Genomic DNA, 18,431 nt, shown 5'->3' with positions numbered 1-18,431 from the left:
CTCATTAGTATGGGAGATCACTTTAAAATTCTCCAAAAGTAGGAGCATTGCTTCCTCTCTGCTGACTGATAAATTTTGAGTTATTCATATTTTCCCTTTTCTTCTTGTGGTACAGGTTTTGCAGTTTCTAATTTCCCATTCAGATACTATCCAGGCAATCCTGAGGTGTCAAGATGTTAGTGTTGGATCTCTCCAGGAGCTGGCCTTCCTGACAGGAATAATCAGCAAGGCAGCTCTGCCTGGTAGGAACTGCAGTTTTGAAGTCTCTTGGCCCCATGTGCATGAATCTCAGGCTTTGTTTCGTATAAAGAAATAGTAAGACACATAAGGAAATATCTACTACAGTACAGAATTTTCTTGACATTTAGAGCTCTGGGGAAAAATAAATAAATGTTAAATATTTTTTTCTTGAAATAAGTATGGTGGATTTGCAGTGGACATAGTGCCCTTATCAATATGCATTTGACTTCCCATTTTCTTTTCATTATGCTACCTGACAGTAAGTACTTCTTGTCTTTGAGATGACTTGCAAATTTGTGCCTGCAAAGTGCAGGTGGTATCTTCAAAAAGAATTTTCATTCAGCAAGTTCTGTGACTGAGGAAATGAAGACAGAAATTTTTTTGCATACTCATATCTTTGTTAATGTATTCTACATTTTTATTTATTTAAAAAAGCAAGATTCCAAGGAGAAACACTGTGGATTAGCATACTGTCATTTCTCTTGGTTGGCTTACCTTTGCAGAGGACTAATAATTGTTGTGATGGATATAGTGATTTCTTCTGCATGCTAGAAGACTTGCTTACCATTTCAAAATAACGTCTCTATTTTGATTTAATGACTCTCTTTGTTCAGGGGAGACATCTGACTACAATAGGAAGGAGTGCAGAGCTGTAGGTTGAGCCCAAATGTTTCTTTGCTTACAGTCAGTATACTGAGCTTTGCACAACAGCTGCAGTTTTCACGCTAACCTCCTTTCCTCCCCACCCCTGCCTTTTAATTACTTAGAACAATAAGCTACATGCTCTCATGCATCTCTTAGTAACTAAAAACATTCCTGTCTGAATGTTTTTCTCAAACAGAAACAATGTACATAATGTAAGTTGTATGTTCGGCTGAAACTTTTCTGATCAATACTTGCCTTTAAATCTATATACTGCATAAATCTATTTTCTTCTGGAAAAAAAACCCAAACAGTTAATTTAATGGCTGTACCTTTTATCAGGAGTGCTAAGTGAGCTGGACACTGATATTAATGAAGGGACGCAGATGGAGCTACAAGGACATATAGGCCGATTTCAGGTAATAAAGGTGTATATTTGACACTTAACCTTTAGAATTTTGTATGTAGAGGAGTTTCTTCCTTATTTTGTACTCTGACTAGTAGCAGTTACGAAAGGGATGTTTTCCGCCATTAAGAAGAACCCATGGTGGTTTGGGGTTTTTCTGGGGAGTGAGGGTGGTTTGTGTGTGAGTCTGGTGGTTTGTGTTGTGGTTTTGGGTGGTTTGGTTTTTGGGTTGGGTTTTCACCCCCACGCCCCCAAACCTGGTAGGAAAGACAACATTTGGCAACATCAGAGTTGCATCAGGGACTTTGTTTCCCTCTGTGACTTAGGAGTCATCTTACATGAAGCACAAGAACTTGAGGTCAGCATCAAAGCACAAGAAGTACTGTAAAAAAACTCTGTTACCACTTTTGCCATAAGCACGTCTCCATGGAGTATCAAACATCGCATGTTTTACTTCTTTCCTCCCCTTTTAAAAATAACCATGACTTAGAAACCAGAATAAAAGCAAAGATAGAGTAAGTCTTGCTCAAAAGCTATCATTGCAGCATTCAGCATCCAGCAATGTTTTTGAAGCTTTGTGGTTCATGTGAGCAAGGATTTTCATAAAGACATATTGAATTAAAAACTATCTGTAGAAAGGGCTGCCTTATCAAATACTTCTGGTTGCAAGAGAAGGATGTGTTCTCTGGACACTGATAGTAACTATTAGGCTGAGCAGCCTAAAGCAAAGTAGCAAGCTGTAAATGATTGCTGTAACACTGGGGTACTCAGTGTTCTGCTGCATCATGTCAGAAAGAAATTCCCATGGGAAAGCAGAAGGACTTTTCTGTTATGAGGAATTTTAATTAGTTAATTTGAAAAATGGCTGTTCTGAGCAAAACTAGGTGAATCAGTTGTCTGCTGTTGTAACTTTTTTCTCTAGTTTGTCCTGTTATTGTCATCAAGTAATAAAAGGATTTAAGTGTTTTCCCCAAAATAATTGCCAAAAAAAAATCTTTCATCTTTGATACCTTTTTTGCCATTCCACACAAAACTGGCTTACAGTCTGAGGCACTTTGGTGATCTTAACAGCCACATGTAAACTAAAACCAAATTTATTGCTTGTTACTTCTTTTTTTATAAAGCTATTGAATTGCTTTTTGCACTCTACTTTTATGGAGCGTATTATCTTCATATCTAGATTTTGTTAGTTTATCTATATAGGTAAACGTGTTTTCAGTGGGAATAGGAAAACCTAAACTGTCATTGATGCTAGTCAGTATAATAGTCTGGAAGAGAGGTAAAATAAAGTTGTGTACTTTTGAATTACATTCATTACTCAAGGAACTGGTTTAGGGTGCCATTAATTTTTTAAATGGTCTTTATGTGAGTTAACTCATTGTGTAACTCGCCTTTAGGTCAGTCAAAACATTGTGTTTTAAAAATATAAATTTAGTTCACAAAATGCTAAATGTTTTATTTACATTGCTGTCTTGCTATTGTGGTTTAAAGGGATATGTATCACTGAAGTGAAAAGAATCATGCACTTCATTGTTAAAATATTCATTTCTTATGGCAGCGCCAGTGCTTAGGACTTCTAAGTCGGTTTGGTGGTTCAGACAGACTACGTCAGTTTAAACTGCAAGATGTTAACGCAGAGGGAGACAGAGTGAACAAGAGGGATGAAATTGAGTTGGCCATGCAACAGGTAAGGACACAAAGAAGCTGCTAGAACCTTCAGTCTCAAATTGTGACATTTTACCTGCTCTGCAGATTTGTTCAGTTGTCACACTTGCATATGACAGTGGTAATGCTCTACACTGGTTTTAGTTTGGTATAGGATCCCACATTTTATTTCTATTTAAATGAAACCTTGAAAATTTGGGTACTTAAATTTGCGTTAGCAACCATTGTTTTGGGTAAAAACTCTGAACTTCGAAGCCTTAAATTGATCAGAAATTTTCCAAGTGAAGGCTGGGTGTAGAGGGCAATGGCTAACACTAAGTTAGGGCCAAAAGGATCTTAAAATTGACCAGAAATCTTAACTAGCAGGTTTGGGAAAGAGGCAAGGTTGTGAGTCCTAGACTTGAAATAGAAGAGAGGCTGTAACTGATCAGAAAAGAGAATCATCACATTCTGGTGAGAAGAGAGGGAGCAAAACATTATTCATTGACATTTATCCATTTAAAATTGAATGCTCCAAAGCCTATAGATATTGTAACTGACATGCTGTCATTTTTTTTGGCAGATCTGTGCAAACGTGATGGAATATTGTGAGTCACTTATGTTGCAAAGTGCTCCCAGTTTTCAGCACGCTGTTTGTCTGTTTACTCCTAGCCTGTCAGAATCAACCAACCGAGATGGGCCTCGTCAGGGTGAGATTTTTTTACTTGCTGTTTTATGAGACTGAATGCTGAGACTTTGGGGCTAATAAAAAACAATGAACCAGAGGCTGTAGTTTCACATACACTTTATGCCAGTAGTGTAGCTGCCCATTTTCTAATTTTGGAACACATGCTTGCGCAGCCTTGCACTAAGCCAAATCAGGAAATTAGTCCAAGTTGGAACAAACATGACCAAAAAATCCTTTTTAGTTCACTTCCCATGGCAGCCTAAGGAACACATATATCAGTAAAAAAATGTCTATATAAATAAGTAGCACAAGACAGGGAAAGGTGAGGATTTGTTTTTTTTTTTTCAGCATCTGTGCTGGATTACATTTTGTGAAAGTAGGACCTCATTTACAAGATGCAAGATGTGTTTTGATGCTGACTGGAATCCTTCATTACGCCACATGACAGGAGTTTACAGTGCACTTTTATGCAGCTGAGTAGTTAAAATATTTAAATAGTTAGTCTTCTAGTCTACTTACGTTTCAGATGTTAACACTCAGTACTGTACTGTGCTGACCACCTTCTAGTACTGCAGTCACAGAACTCTTTGCCTAGACTTTAATCTGTATTACTTCTGAGACAGAAGTATAAAATATAAACTTGCTTTCATGTCTTTCAAGACTTTATTGCCAGAGAGAATACCTTATTGATTTCTTGTGGGGCTTTTTTGGTTTTGTTTGTTTGTTTTGTTTTGTTTAATTTTTTTTATGGCTTGTTCTTCGTCTTCTCTAGATACACAAGCACCAGTGGTTCCATACTGGCACTTGCCTGGCTTGGGGATTATCGTCTACCTCCTGAAACAGAGCACTAGTGATTTCTTCAGTTACTATGATAGCCATCGTCAGAGTGTGAACAAACTGCAAAATGTGGAGCAACTCCCACCAGATGAAATAAAAGAGGTAATAGTTCTTCCGACTCTGTAGTCTCTGTATTGTTTGTAACTTAGACATAGCTGCAACAGGGACTCCAAAGGATCTTAGGCAAGTAGTTCCAGTTCTTGTGCATATTCCTTTTTACTATTGATGAAGGTGTCTTCTAGAATGAGTGACCTAAAACTTTGGGGAAAATACTGGGCTTAACTTTTAGAAATTGTAATTTTCATTATAGTTTCTTGGGATTACATTTAATTTTTCCATTTTTTGGTCAGCAAGTTTATGCAAATTCAAAATAGAGAGCATGGTTTTGAAGAAATAGTAGCTGACAAGGAAGTTCTAGATACTGATAAGTAATTTTATTTGCTTATTTCTTTTCATGTTTTGTGATTTGCTACAATATTCTTGTTTTTCCTCTTCTTATCACAGCTGTGTCAGTCAGTTATGCCAGCTGGGGTTGACAAAATCTCCACTTCTCAAAAATACATTTTGGCAAGGCGACGCCTGGTGAAGCTAATAAACAACCGAGCCAAGCTGCTTTCACTCTGTTCTTGTATCCTTCTAAAATTGAAGTGACCCTCAAGCTGATGCTCCAGAAAAGCAGAGAAATAAGAATGGGTTCTTTTTGCCTAGATTTCTGACCACTTTGAACAACACTTTTTGCAAATAGGAAATCTGAAATACTGAAAACCTAAATTAGTAAGAGGGTATTGTTCTGCTATTGTCAAAATGTAAATATTTTCAGGTTAGTAATTCCTATCATGGAGACCCTGCTAGGACCTTCTGCAACATTATAGTGAAGGAGTTATTACAGCCCAGCTTTTCGATTCAGTGTCCAGACCCACTTAACATTCACATATGTACAAGTGTGGTGGAAGAAATATTTTGAAAAATAATTTTCCAGAGATTCCAGTCTTACAGTCCACTGTGCATAGACCTGATCTTATAAATACCAGTAATTCTATGGAGATGACTAGTCATGCACGAAGTAATTGTCTGCAGCAGATCAGAATTTTCCTCTGAAACCTACTTTGGGAAATACGCGCTCTTGCAGACTTACCTGTTGTAACTGAGGATGTTACTGCCATCCCCAGCTTTATAACCTCAGCTTTAATTCACTGTCCCTGCAACTGAGCTATCCAGGCCATAGGAGTGGGGGTGAGAAGCTTCTGCTGGAGGAGATGACAGATGGTTGAGCTAACATCTTCAGCTGCTTCAAAGTGTGTAAATATGCTCATATAGCAAATGTACAATCTAAAGACAATAAAATTAGACTCCTTCACTTAGATGTGTCTACAGATATTATAGAAACATGTCTCTTCATTCTTTGGCGTCACCTGGAACACTATCTACTGCATTGCACACCTGCTGACTCCCAAGACTCGCTGCTGTCCTCCAGGATGTCATTTAAGAAAGGAAGGCTGCAGGGTAAAATTTCTCAAACATCAAAGTGTCTTTGAATAACTTCTAATGGTTAACTTTAAAACTGATTTGCTACTATTGCTATTTTCCCATTTATATTTTATAAAAGAAATTTTGTTTGGATTGGGCATACATTTGGATTTTCCACTGGAGAACTGGCAATACAAATATTGTTGAGCCACAGACTTTTGGGTTTTGTCTATTACGCATAACCTCCAAAGGAAAGTAAAATTAACTATTTTTTTTTATTTCTGTTGTTCAAACCAAGTGAAGTTCAAATAATATAATCAGATCAGTGATTCAAAACAATTTCTAGGAAAATATTTAACTATAATAATCTAAGATGAAATTAAGAACTGAAATTAATATTGGTGGTTTAAAAAGTAGTTTTAGAATTGTAGGCACCATAGATTCACTAGAAGATTTTAAGTTTGAATTTTGTTTTTTAAAAAAATAAAAATTAGGAATGGAAGTCAGAAAGGGAGAAGTGATCTGGGGAGGAGCTTTTTGCTTAAAGTGCCATGTTGTGTGATCAAAATTATGTACGGCTCTTTCTTTAATGTATTTTCTCTAAAACATTTAAGTAAAAAAATTTAGTGTCATTTCTAATGCACAAGTTTACTGACCAATTTAGAACACTGTATTTTAAGCTCATATTGTAATTTGATGTGGAGAAGATAGTGTGGAGTGGCCAACATAATTATAATGTCTCATTTTCTATCACTAGATTCCTTTGGTTCAGAGCCTAACTTGGATTTCAGTAGCGGACTGAATCGAGTGAGCCAGCATGATATAGAACAGGTGAGATGCACCAGTCTGCTGAAAGTACAGAATGTGTGTGATTACCGTACAGCTATTGAGAGCAGTCTGACTGTAGTTTTCCCACCTCTAAATAACCCGTGGTAACACCTGCAGGACATAACTTACTTTGGGATTCATGAAATGTTGCAAAATTTTTTTGCAAGTATTACGAAGCAGGTAGCAGTTGTGCTGCTGCAAACATATTTTCAAGTCTTAATGTAGAAAGTTAAATGAAAAATGAGCTAGAAAAATTAATCATTCTTTTTCTTTTGTAAATCAGTCAGACAGTAAGTATTTTTTAATAATAGCTTTCTGAAAACATCATTTATCCTTGAAAGACTTGCAATATGAGGGCAGGATCCCCATTTTTTTGTTATCCTTTAGCTATTTACTACAGGTCGGCTGCAGCTAGGCTGTAGAGAAATGAGGTGGAAAAGGGTAACAGAAACTGAGGAGACTGTAAAATGTGAGTGCTAGCAAAGAAGTGATTTCTGCTGACACAGTGATTTAATAGTTTGTGTAAATGTCATGCAGAGGTGGCAGAAAAAAAGATCATTTTATTGCTGCTGCTGCTGTTTGTGCAGAAAAAAAAAAAACCTGTGCTCAAAAACCTGTGCCGGCTCAAACACTTTTTTTAAAGATCTAGGATTATAAGAAGTTGTATGTGTTTTTTTGTGATGAGGCATCTGTCTTTTATTTCATTTGTTCAAAGGTAAAATATACAGTAACATCTTGCTAAAATACTTAGAATGTAATTAGTTTTTCCAGGGACTGTTTACATATGTATTAATGAAAAGAAAGTTGTTTATGCACATGGGCTCTTAACTTCTAAACAGTCCTTAAAGGACTAGGAAAATTTTAATTGGAAGCAGTGTTTGTATGACTATAACTGAAGAAGCTGAATTATCTGAGACTGTTTAATTCCTAAAACAGGAATTTAATTCCTAAAACTTGTAGTGGTTGGAAGGTGGTAATATTTGGATAATCTGTAAATCTTCCGAGTTGCCCAGTAACCTCTGTAGAAAGGCTATCCATTACCTAATTTGGAGAGAAAAACATAGGGGAGAATGCAAGTAGTACTTCTTAGTGGAGTCAGAAAAAATGTACTTTCGAAAGTGATTTAGAGAATAAATCACAGTGAAAGGGTTGACGGGTGGCTGATGGTGGATAAGCTGACATTGCAGAAAGAGAAGATTTTGTATTGATGACTGCAACAAATCTCTGTTTCTCAGCTTCAGATGGAAGCCACCAACAGCTTTGGTGAATCTCTGCAGAAGAAGCTTCTGGACATCGAAGGGTTATATTCTAAGGTTCGCTCACGATACACCTTTATTCAAGCTCTTGTTAGACGCATCCGTGGTCTCCTAAGGATATCAAGGACCTAAAAGACTGATTTATCTTGCTTGCCCTTTGAAGCAATGTGCTAGGGCAGGCCTTCTGGATCATCAGATTTTCTAGATCATACATTTTCTAAATAATGTCAAAAATATTTTGTTACTTTTTTTTTCTTACTCCTATGGATCCATTTTGTGTATTCTTTCCTACTGCTCCCAACTTGACAGGAAAAATAAAGGATTGTTTTTACCTGAGTTATGATTAATGTAGAATTTCAAGCAAGAAAGAATTCTCACGGAGGACATAAAGGAAACAAAAAGTTCTGCAGCTGTGATGATACTACATTCATGGATGCTTTCAGAGAAAACCAGAAGGTCTGTGTCTGTTTATGCTGTTCCTGCTTCACGCACAGGCTTAATGAAAACATGGATTTCAAGTCTCTACACTTGCAGAAAATGTAATCACTCCTTGGTGTGGATTCTGTTTGAAAGGTGGTCATTTTGCACTGTGAACTGCTCGTTACAGCTCCCTCTTGTTCTGCCTTTTTTCAGCTGAGAGAAGCACGGGCTGCTTCTCTGTGGACAAGACTAGGTAAGAAAAAAAATAATGAGGGAAGTCCTGGACAGTGACTGCGCTAGGGAGTGAAGTTTCCTGTGCTGTTCTTGCTGGAACGGGAGTGTGAAGACAGAATAAAATGCATGAGGGAGCCAACATCCCTGAGGGGTAGATGGGTTCTGTAGGTACAGGTTGTTCTCGTAAGAGACACTCCTCTCTCCTTGTCTCTTATGGAAGGGGGAAAAAAAAGTGTAACCACTGATTATTGATGTGAGACCTCCTGGATTTCTCTTTTGTTACAGTCTGATCTTAAACCCCAGTTCTTCATGTGTGCCTTGTAAATTTTGTCTCCCCTGAGTTTTCATTACTTAGTATTTCACTTTTTTTTTTTTTTTTTTTTTTTTACGATTTTGTGCTTACACATCTGCAGAAACTGATTACCTGAGTTACATCATTTTGTAGGTAGGGATGATGATAGCCCTGCTCTCAGATGATGGTTGATACCTGTTCCGTAGGAGCAGCTGGACATCAGTGGTTTACATAGCTGGACTTGGTTGATTCTCAACAGCATTTCTCCTTGTTTCTCCACCGTCTCAGTGAAAACCAGGAAACAATGTACAGAGTTTCTCATTAAGCACATGACCGTAACTGTGGGAAGCTGCTGGCTGAGAGGAATTCGCTGCACTTCAGAAAATGTTACGGTAGCCAGCTGCCGGCTGTGCGGAATTGGGGTGCCGCCTTCGCCCCGGCTTTACCCGCTGCTGGTCGCTCCCCCTCAGCGGCCTGAGGGGCTGCGGTAACCGGAGCCGTTTTCCGCCCGCGGCTGGACCCCCGCCGGCCGCCGCTCTGGCGCGTGCGCTCGTGGCCAGCCGGGGGCTAGCGACGGCGCGTGCCAGCCTAACGCGCCTGCCCCGCGCCGCCCCGCCCCGCCCCGCCCCGGCGCGCGACCTCCGCGCTGCCGCGAGGAGGCAGGAAGCACCGCCCCCGCCCGAGGCACGCGCGCAGCCGAGCCCCGCCCCTCCCCTGAACTGCGTGGCTCCGCAGATTCGTCACCTTTTCGCTCGGGCCTGCTTTTAAATTTTTTTTTTTTTTTTTAAACTCTTTCCTCCCTTTCTCCGTCCCGCCCGGGTGAATCCGACGGCGGGCGCAAGGGAAGCCCCGCGCCCAGCCCTTCCCTTCCTCTTCGACCGCGGGCGGGCGCCGTCCCGGCTCCGTGTCGAAACGGCGAGGCTGCTGGGGAGGAGGGAGCGCCTCGTTTACTCGCCGCGACGTTCGACGTGGAGCCTGCGAGCGGCGGCCCCTCAGCGTTGGCAGGGCCGGCGGACCGGAGCGGAGCGGGGCGGGGCGGCCGCGGCGCGGCGTAGCGGCTCGGCATGGGTGAGGAGCGGGCGGCGGCCTCGGCGCCCGGCACTGGACCCCGCGGCGGGGCGGGGGGAGGCGGCCGGGGCTGGCGAGGGGCCTTGGCTGTCCGTCCGTCCGTCCCACCCCCCGACGCCTGGGGTGGGGAGCGGCGGCGCCTGGGCGGCCGGGCGGACCGGTGTTGAAGGGGCCAGGAGCCGGGGAGGCGAGGGGAGGGGAGGGGATCGCCGGCTGTGCGCGGCGGCGGGAGCGGTTGCTGCCCGCCTGCCTTCAGCCTGAGCTCCTAACGCGGACCGGGCCCGGCCGCACCGGACCCTCTCGGCGGCCGGGTTCCTGGCGCTGGTGTGGTCCCTCCCGGGGGGCTGCTGCTGCTGGAGGGCCTCGGGGCAGCGTTTCCAGGCGATCGTCGTTGCCTGTGCGGTGGGGAGCGGCACCAGCAGGGCTGCGCGGTTGGTCAGAGACCGTAACGCTTTTGTACTCATGAGATTTAGGCTAAATTAAAACTCTTGTTTCGGGTACGTAATGGGCTGCTAATGGGGAATTAATTACGAAAAGAGGTTTTGTAGAACAGTAAATAAAGTAGAGGGCATAGTAAGAGGCCCTGAATCTAGGGGTTAAGTGATTAACATAAACCTGTCCTATTACCATTAGTACTGGAGCAGTGTTTTGGTCTGGGAAAAGCATATTAGAATACAAAAACGGGGAGTGAGAGGTGTCTGGCAGTAAGCAAAGTTATTGACTGAGAGGAAAGAGTTATCATCTCTTAGGCCTCCGTAGCTCACGTAGGAGCCTGCTACTTGAAATATTTCTATTGAAATACCTTTTGCAGCTCAGTTCTGTTAAGGTTATTTGCCTCTCTCACAGCAAACAGTGCCTTGAGCAGCACTGTGCAAACTGGCAACAGATGGTCCCTTATAGCTCCTCTCTGTTTTGTAGGTCTGTGGCGTGCATGGCTTCTGTGATGGGAAGGGCTTGGACAAAGTAAAGCAACCTGTTACAACTTGAATTCTTTCTTATGCGTAAGCACACAGCTTGTTGCTCCCTGCTTTCCCTGGAAAGACATCACAGATGCCTAGAAATCAAACACGAGGAATAATTCTTATCAAAACCTCTTTCAATAAGATTTTGGTTGCAAATCTTCTCTAATTTGTCTCTTCTCTGATAGATTTATCAAATGTGATTCTACCTTGTTTGGTATTACCTTTTACAGGGTTTAGGTGGATTTACAAAATTATTGTTTAGCATTGGATATATTTGTTATACAAGTCATTGGGGAAAAAAAAATTCATTGTTACTGGCTTAGAACATTGGTATTCTTTCTGCACTTAAACATCTGAGAGGCACAAATCAGATATTAGTCTGGCCACAAGTACTCTTACATGTATTTAAAGAACAAATGAGATGTTGAAGCAAGCCAGTTTTGGAAAAAAAAAAAAAAAAGAAAAAAAAAAAACAAAGGGCATTTAAAAACAACTCCTAGACTTCTCTGTAGTATGAACGTACTTAATTTAGTGCAGCATCGTAGTTTGTAATGGACTGTGATTCAACACGTAACTACTTATTTATACTTCATTTAAAAAAAAAAAAGAATTGGATGGTCCTGTGGGATACCATAAACATGAAAAAGAATTATTTCAGGCTGCAGCATGTCCTTGTACAGTCTCTTGGATTGAAAAGATAGAGTCTGATGCAGACTAAACAGAAGTTGGCTCAGATTTTGTCTAATGAGAGAAAAGGAAAAAAAATCCTAACCACAATGAGGAAGCTTGATGCTGCTGCAATGTGATTTTGCTGGATTGAGCTACCATAAAATAGCAGCATAAAACCAGGAAAATAAAATGTGGTTCAGCACGCTGGTATCTGGGCAACAACCTGAACTTGTCTGCTTTCACTGGAGAAACTAAAGATACTGTTGCTCAGTAAGAAATAAGGTTGATGTGTCTGCCTTTCCATATCCTCCATATTGCTACCTGACATAGAAACATCTTTCTGCTCTGGTTCTTGTAGGGGGCTTTTTCTCCACAATCTTTTCCAGTTTGTTTGGAACTCGAGAGATGAGGATTCTCATCCTGGGACTGGATGGAGCAGGGAAGACAACCATTCTCTACAGGTTACAAGTTGGAGAGGTTGTTACCACCATTCCGAGTAAGTGATCAGTCTCTTAGTGGAAATAGTTGATTTGCCTGTAGCTCTAACACCTAAGCTGTGTCAGCTGAATTCACTACACCCTTCCTTTATAAACAAAAGGACCTTACATTGTGGGAGCCTTGCGCTGTTGCATTTAAGAACTTTCTTTTGTGACAGTATTGCATTGTGCTGTAGAAGTACTGCAGAAAGCAGTATTTTATGCTGCCCTGCTAAATGCAGAAATTATTTGACCTTGAGATTGTTACCTTGTCTTTGCAGGCTTTCCTTGATAGCTAAATGTTCAGTTGTGGTAACTGTTGACTATATAAGTCTTTTGTCTCCAAATATAGCTCTAATATGAATTCTAGAGATCATTATTATTGTACAAAAAAAATTTTACATAGGATGGTGTGAGTTGTATCTATTTAATTTCTTTTTTTTTGATAAGGGTCTTCAGTTTGTTCCATAAACACTTCTGTTTATCACAGAGAAGAAGAAATCAGATGGTTTAACTTTACGTTATGTAGAAACTGTAACAAAACTCAATGTGAGATCTCATGGAAGGAGATGATGCTTATTTTAAAAAATGTAACTGATTTCACCAATTGTCTTAGGATTCATGCAGCCATACCCGCCTATTACAAACACGTTGTAGATGTGTGTGCCGAAGTGGTCTGGCTGGGATCACTCTGTGTAACATGGAAGGACAAGGGACGCTTGGCTTCTGAGTTCCTGTCATGTCTCTTGAGTTCCTCCTGAATGGCCACGATAAACTGACTTTGGTCAGATCTTTTTTTGCCTTTTAGAAGCCAGCAGTTTACTGTGCCGTAATCGTTTTGCCCTAGGGTTTTGCTTATTTCAGCCTCCATAAATTTTAGGCAGTCTCTATCCATCCTTCACTTCCCTGTGCTGTGTTGTTTCTCTGGGCGGGTACGAAAAGGAATGACATATGTGATATGCTGTAACCTTATTGCCATCTTCCAGGTACCACAGTGTCAGATCTTCTGCTGAGAAGTTGGTTCTGCTGTAGATCTGGTTTTGACAGGAAGGAGACGTTCCTTGGTGTTTTATTGCTGTCAGTTGTGTACTTGGTTATCAAAACAGGCCATGCCTTTAACCCTTGCTCTGTTTGTTTTGGTGATTTCAGGCACGCTTCTGTTCATTTTTAACAACCTTAGCATTTGTTACAGATCTCTACAGTGTGTTTACAATGTGTTTTTATTGTTCAAAGAAAAAAATTACTGCGGTATTTTGATCCATAATTTTCTTGTTGGGGTAACTTCACAAAGGGCATGAACTTTATTATGTAGCTACTTAAAATTTTCAAGCCTGAAAATTCTCAACTTAAGTGCTGTAATGTTCTTCAGAAAACTAATGAAAAAATCACCAACAGTGAAATTTTTAATCTTTGTTTCAGCCATTGGATTCAATGTTGAGACAGTTACATACAAAAATCTGAAATTTCAAGTCTGGGACTTGGGAGGACAGACAAGCATAAGGTAATAGATCTCTTAAAATCAAAAGATACAATTAAGTTTCTCTAAAAAGTGCTCAGTTCTTGGAATTCTCATAGCTAGCACTTCTGAAAATTTGTTCTAAGTTTTAAGAACAGCCCATTGTCAGGAGAGCACTTCCATCTGACAGAATTCAGTTAGTAAAACCAGTTTTGGACTACAGATTGGAAAGAAACAAGTGAATGTTTTCACTTTTATACAGTTTTGCTTTGAAAAGCAAGTTTACTCGTGTAGTAGGCAATGAGAATTTTTGTTCTCTGAGAAAGAGGGAAGTGAATGATGTAAACCCAAAAAGATATTTAAATATTTTTAAGAATGCAAAGCTAGGAAGTTGAATTTGGGTATAGACGATAGTGGGGGGTTTTTTTTGGTTTGTTTTTTTTTTTTTTAAGTGAGCTTTACAAGTTTTGTAGTGAGTCATTAAGTGTGTAATTGTAGTGATGTCTTCAGTACCCCTGTGTGATCTTTTACTGATTCCCTTTCGAACGCTAGGAAGTGAGGTGCAGCGTAATTAGTTAATGAGCAAGGTGCCGTTGGTAAGGTGCACGTTCCTTCCCTTTTTAGTTTCAATAAGATAATTGTGAAAAAAGTGGCTTGTTTTGACCTTGTAATTACTTGCCTGTATGAAAGAGTCATTTAAGATTTCTCTGTTTATCCTTCTTTGGTGACCGTAACGATTATCTAGGGCAGAAGCTTGTGTGTTTAAACTTTGCTTCCTTGTCCCTCAGTTGTGGACCTGATACCTTGCAGGCCGATTCCCAAATAAATCTGTCCCCAGCAATTCTGTTTTGTTTCTGGGGTTTTGCTGGTTTGGGTTTGTTTTTTTTTTTGGGGGGGGGTGTGCTGTGGGTTTTTTTGGGGTGTTTTTTTTTTTTTTTTTGCTATAGAGAATATTTGTCTGTTCCTTTTTGTAGCCTCTTGAAGCTATCTATCTTCTACTTGCTTCCTGAGGCCTTTCACCCCAGACACAGTTTTTACTTACTCTGGGTAATCTAGTTTTCATTATCTGGTTAAAAAGCACTGCTAAAAGTGCAAATCATATGACTGGAACTGATCTTTCTTCTGCAGGCCATATTGGCGGTGTTACTACTCAAATACAGATGCAGTCATTTATGTAGTGGACAGCTGTGATCGAGACAGAATTGGCACTTCAAAATCAGAGCTTGTTGCTATGTTAGAGGTAAGAAAACAAGCATGGTAATCGTATCTGAGAAATTAAAACTTTGAGTGAATGTGGAATTTGATTCAGTGAATCAAGTGAAGCTCAACTTCACTTGTGAAACTTCAGCCCTCAGAATAGGTCTGTGCAGCACTTGTGGCTGAAAAGCACTAAATATGCTGCAGGTATTTCAGTTTTGTGCAGCACTGTCTGGGCGGTAAGTTAGTTACATGTAGCCTTTCGGTCATGAAAATTTATCTGACTGCAACGACACCTGCTCAGTACTTCAGAGGTGGCAAAACCAGGCTCCGAAGGATTAACAGTAATTAGTATCCTACTCTGTTTTGAAGCTGAAGAACATATGTAGAACAGGGTAGTAAGAGTAAGACGATGAGTTGAGTAAAATTTCATTCCCACCCCCACCACCAAGATTCCTGCAAGCTCTTTGATATGCCTTGTTAAATCCAGCTACCAGCTTGCTTTATAATTTAACAGGCATAACCAGCCATGTTTTGAAATTGTTCCTATATGGTGTCGTGCTGGAATTGAAAGTAAATACCATTCTTTGACCAAAGAATTTTCTAAAGAACAAAAATCAGCAAACTGAAAATCATTATGTGAGCTGCTGAAGTTTCTTTTCATTCTTTGGGTTTTATCTGCTTAAATAAATTCAGTAAAAGTCTCTGCAACAACTTGCACCATTCCCTTTTTTAGGAAGAAGAGTTGAAGAAAGCCATTTTGGTGGTGTTTGCAAATAAGCAGGACATGGAACAGGCCATGACTCCCACAGAAATGGCAAATGCACTTGGCTTACCGGCTTTGAAGGACCGAAAATGGCAGATATTCAAAACCTCTGCAACTAAAGGCACAGGGCTTGATGAAGCAATGGAATGGTGAGTTAACAGTCCAGTTCTACCAGCTTCATTAGAAAAATATTTTTATATATATATTTTTTTTTTTAAGACTGGATCTGTGGAAAGTCTGTCTGACATAAAAGACAAGAGTCCACTTAAGAAGAAAGAGTAGCTTTCCCCTGAAAGTATTTCAGTCTAATTGAAATGACTTTTCAGTAAACTGACTTACTTAAACTTCTTCCTAGGTTGGTGGAGGCCTTGAAGAGCAGGCAGTGATACAAAGCTGACCATCGTGATGAAGTTTCAGCTCTATCCAGCGTCCCTCTTTCTGCAGTCATGTATTTTCAGGCCACAAATAATTGTAAATAGGATGGATTTCAGTGTGACTCCTGTACTATGGATGCCTCTCTTGACTTGTAAAGCTGAACCAGGTGAATGTCTGTGTACATTATGACATTCCATTTCTTTCTTTCTGTTTAAAGGATGTACTTCTGTTAATTTGTACGGAAGTCTTACTGGCTGGGAAAGTGTTTGTTTTTTTTTTGTTCCCCCCCTTCAGTGCTTTTAAGTTTGAGTGGCCACTATATTAATGTAATTAAAACACTAATAAAATCTGGAACTGTCAGCTGTACTGATAGGTGTGTTGCTTGCCTAGAGGCTGGTTGCTTACAGAAGCAAGTCCAACTGCTGCCAGTTCTAACAGCAATGCAGGTGAACAATTAAAGAAGTTCCTTCAAGCTGATGTCATACATCACAATCCCTCAGTGGAGAGACGCTGTTACAATGAGGTACAGCAACAGAGATAAATAGCGTACCTCTAGCTGTTAACATAGCACTCGTTTTCTGAAAGGAAAATAAATGCCTTCAGTTGCCACTTACTGCCCTGATTTGCTAGGGCCATAATTTGAATTTAACTTCCACCTTCATGGGCTGTTACTCCTATACTCTCAGCTTAGCCAGAAATGACAGTTAAGTTGTTCAGTATAGCTGCAGAAACTGAAACACAAATCAAAGTCAAGAGGTGGATTGTTTCCTCTCCAGAAGTTAGGATGGTCACAGGCATGAGCACAATCATCACATAACCCATCTTGTAAAAATGAAGTAAAATTTAATATAAAAGATCATGATGGTTGTCCATTCAGCTGTACATGCTCTGGTAAATATACAGGTTTGGAAAAAAATTGAAAAGCTTTTATTTAAGATCCTAGATGAAAATCAAGACATGAAAAAATACTAATAAATACAATTAAAATATGTATTTTTTTTTAACAATTAGTTCTTTAGCTTGAAATTCCTTTTTATAAATTAATCCTCCAGAAAGGAAAAAAGCCTTTTCATTCCACCATTGCTAAATCTTTCAGTGTGTGACTCCGAGGTCTCTTGGCCTTGTAGGTAGGGCGGAGGAATTCTATTTTTCTCTTCCTGGTTTCCACTTTGTTCTTATGTCTCTTCAGCTTCCTCCTTGCAGCAATGTCAGGGTTTGCTACAGTCTAGTGAAAAACAATACATTTGTTTGTTTAATTACAACAGACAACTGTCCCTGTAAACATCAGGTACTTCCTAAGAAACTGGTGACTGGAAGACAACGCACAGGTTTTCTTAAGCCCCTCAAAACTCAAGGTATTCTGGCTGCTCTGCCCAGCTTCACCACTGCTCTTCAGGTAAACAGGAAAGCACAGCATCACTGTCAGCCAGAACCTGCCCAAGAGGCTGATCTTGAACAGTTTCTTGTGAAGTTTCAGAAATGAAACAACAAAACTGTCCCAATTCCGGATGAAGTTCTTCAAATTCACCCTCCTGGTCAGCTCTCAGGCCTTTAGGGAAACCCTGTTTCTTTTTCCCAGAAGAGAAAGCAGAATCTTTCTTACCTGCAAAGCCCTCTGCTTTTTCCTCATCGCTCTTTTCTGAGTGGCCTGTTTCTGCACAGAAGAAAAGGCAAGCGAAAAAGCCTCCAGTCCAACTAACTTCTTGAGCAGTTCTATGATTTCTTGGGAAAGGTTCTTCAGTGTTGGATCTAATAAAACAAAATTGACTTGCTTAATCTTTTCAGCGTATGGAATGAAAGCCAAGAGCCCTGTAAGGATTCCTCTTTACTAAAGGACGGCTGTACTGATTCATCTTGCCCAATATACTGTAGAGACCAAAGCAAAGGCTCTTGTGAAATCTGCTGGATCTTCACCAGCTTTCCCAGAGGACCACAAGCAGTGCTTCACACAGGCAAACAAAAAAAATAATGCTTCGGAGAAGCAAAAGTTTTTTTCAGAAAGATAACGGCATCCCAGAGGTTATTAAAAGTGGCTTGCTGTATACAGCCACCAGGGCTGTTTTGGAATAGGCTTTGTTGGAAATAGAGATGATTCCAGCCTTGTCAGCCAGCATCTCTGTCCATGAGGGCTGGCTTAATGGTTAGGATCACTGGTTAGTTGCAACGTATTAACTACAATCACTGAAAAAAAGGATGTGGGGGGAGGAGGGGAAGAATGGCTACAGATACCCTAAGGGAAAACTGAAAATGTTTCCCTCAGTCTTCCAACAGATCCCTCTTCCAAGTGCTTGTAATAGCCTCCAGAGAAGCTTGTGTAAGCTGCTTGGCTTCACAACATCCTTCAGTGACAAGTTCCCTGGGTCTACACCCCCTCTCATGTGAAAAACCATCTCTACAGTTGTTAATTCTGAAAAATCATTTGAAGGTCTCTGGTTCTTGTGCTGGCAGAGAAAGCAAAAAATTTATCCACTCACGATAACTGTCAAGCTCTACCATATGTCTCTGCCT

General features: G+C 40.3%; 3 protein-coding genes across 3 annotated transcripts in view; 2 read left to right on the top strand and 1 right to left on the bottom strand.

The window, feature by feature from the left end:
* The window catches only part of NUP205 (nucleoporin 205), a 53,399-nt gene extending 45,055 nt beyond the window's left edge, over nucleotides 1-8,344 (top strand). Inside the window, exons 35-43 of the mRNA XM_086750974.1 lie at nucleotides 116-242; nucleotides 1,225-1,301; nucleotides 2,847-2,975; nucleotides 3,516-3,642; nucleotides 4,393-4,559; nucleotides 4,962-5,085; nucleotides 5,832-5,960; nucleotides 6,682-6,755; nucleotides 7,988-8,344. Coding sequence (XP_086607100.1) covers nucleotides 116-242; nucleotides 1,225-1,301; nucleotides 2,847-2,975; nucleotides 3,516-3,642; nucleotides 4,393-4,559; nucleotides 4,962-5,085; nucleotides 5,832-5,960; nucleotides 6,682-6,755; nucleotides 7,988-8,140 — 1,107 coding nt within the window. The 3' untranslated portion in view covers nucleotides 8,141-8,344. The remainder of the gene's footprint in view (nucleotides 1-115; nucleotides 243-1,224; nucleotides 1,302-2,846; nucleotides 2,976-3,515; nucleotides 3,643-4,392; nucleotides 4,560-4,961; nucleotides 5,086-5,831; nucleotides 5,961-6,681; nucleotides 6,756-7,987) is intronic.
* Nucleotides 8,345-9,885: 1,541 nt separating this feature from the next.
* On the top strand, nucleotides 9,886-16,289 carry ARL1 (ARF like GTPase 1). Its single transcript, XM_086750962.1, has 6 exons — nucleotides 9,886-10,022; nucleotides 12,012-12,149; nucleotides 13,549-13,630; nucleotides 14,714-14,825; nucleotides 15,519-15,697; nucleotides 15,904-16,289. Exons 1-6 carry the CDS (start codon nucleotides 10,019-10,021, stop codon nucleotides 15,932-15,934), a joined length of 546 nt encoding a protein of 181 aa, XP_086607088.1. The 5' UTR covers nucleotides 9,886-10,018; the 3' UTR covers nucleotides 15,935-16,289.
* UTP20 (UTP20 small subunit processome component) overlaps nucleotides 16,189-18,431 on the bottom strand; it is a 62,780-nt gene continuing 60,537 nt past the window's right edge. Inside the window, exons 61-62 of the mRNA XM_086750951.1 lie at nucleotides 17,527-17,672; nucleotides 16,189-17,148 (exon numbers count right to left, since the gene is read on the bottom strand). Of these exons, the coding sequence (XP_086607077.1) occupies nucleotides 16,993-17,148; nucleotides 17,527-17,672 (302 nt within the window). The 3' untranslated portion in view covers nucleotides 16,189-16,992. The remainder of the gene's footprint in view (nucleotides 17,149-17,526; nucleotides 17,673-18,431) is intronic.

Source organism: Chlamydotis macqueenii, chromosome 1 (assembly GCF_036417535.1).
Source record: "Chlamydotis macqueenii isolate bChlMac1 chromosome 1, bChlMac1.mat, whole genome shotgun sequence".
Classification (NCBI taxonomy): domain Eukaryota; kingdom Metazoa; phylum Chordata; class Aves; order Otidiformes; family Otididae; genus Chlamydotis; species Chlamydotis macqueenii.
The sequence above is the reverse complement of the archived record's forward strand: the minus strand, read 5'-3'. Positions and strand labels throughout refer to the sequence as shown.

Bases quoted from the DNA above. Each gene is read 5' to 3' on its own strand.
- ARL1 (XM_086750962.1), top strand. The intron at 13,631-14,713 runs GTAATAGATCTC...TTTCTTCTGCAG, and splicing joins GGAGGACAGACAAGCATAAG to GCCATATTGGCGGTGTTACT. The intron at 15,698-15,903 runs GTGAGTTAACAG...ACTTCTTCCTAG, and splicing joins CTTGATGAAGCAATGGAATG to GTTGGTGGAGGCCTTGAAGA.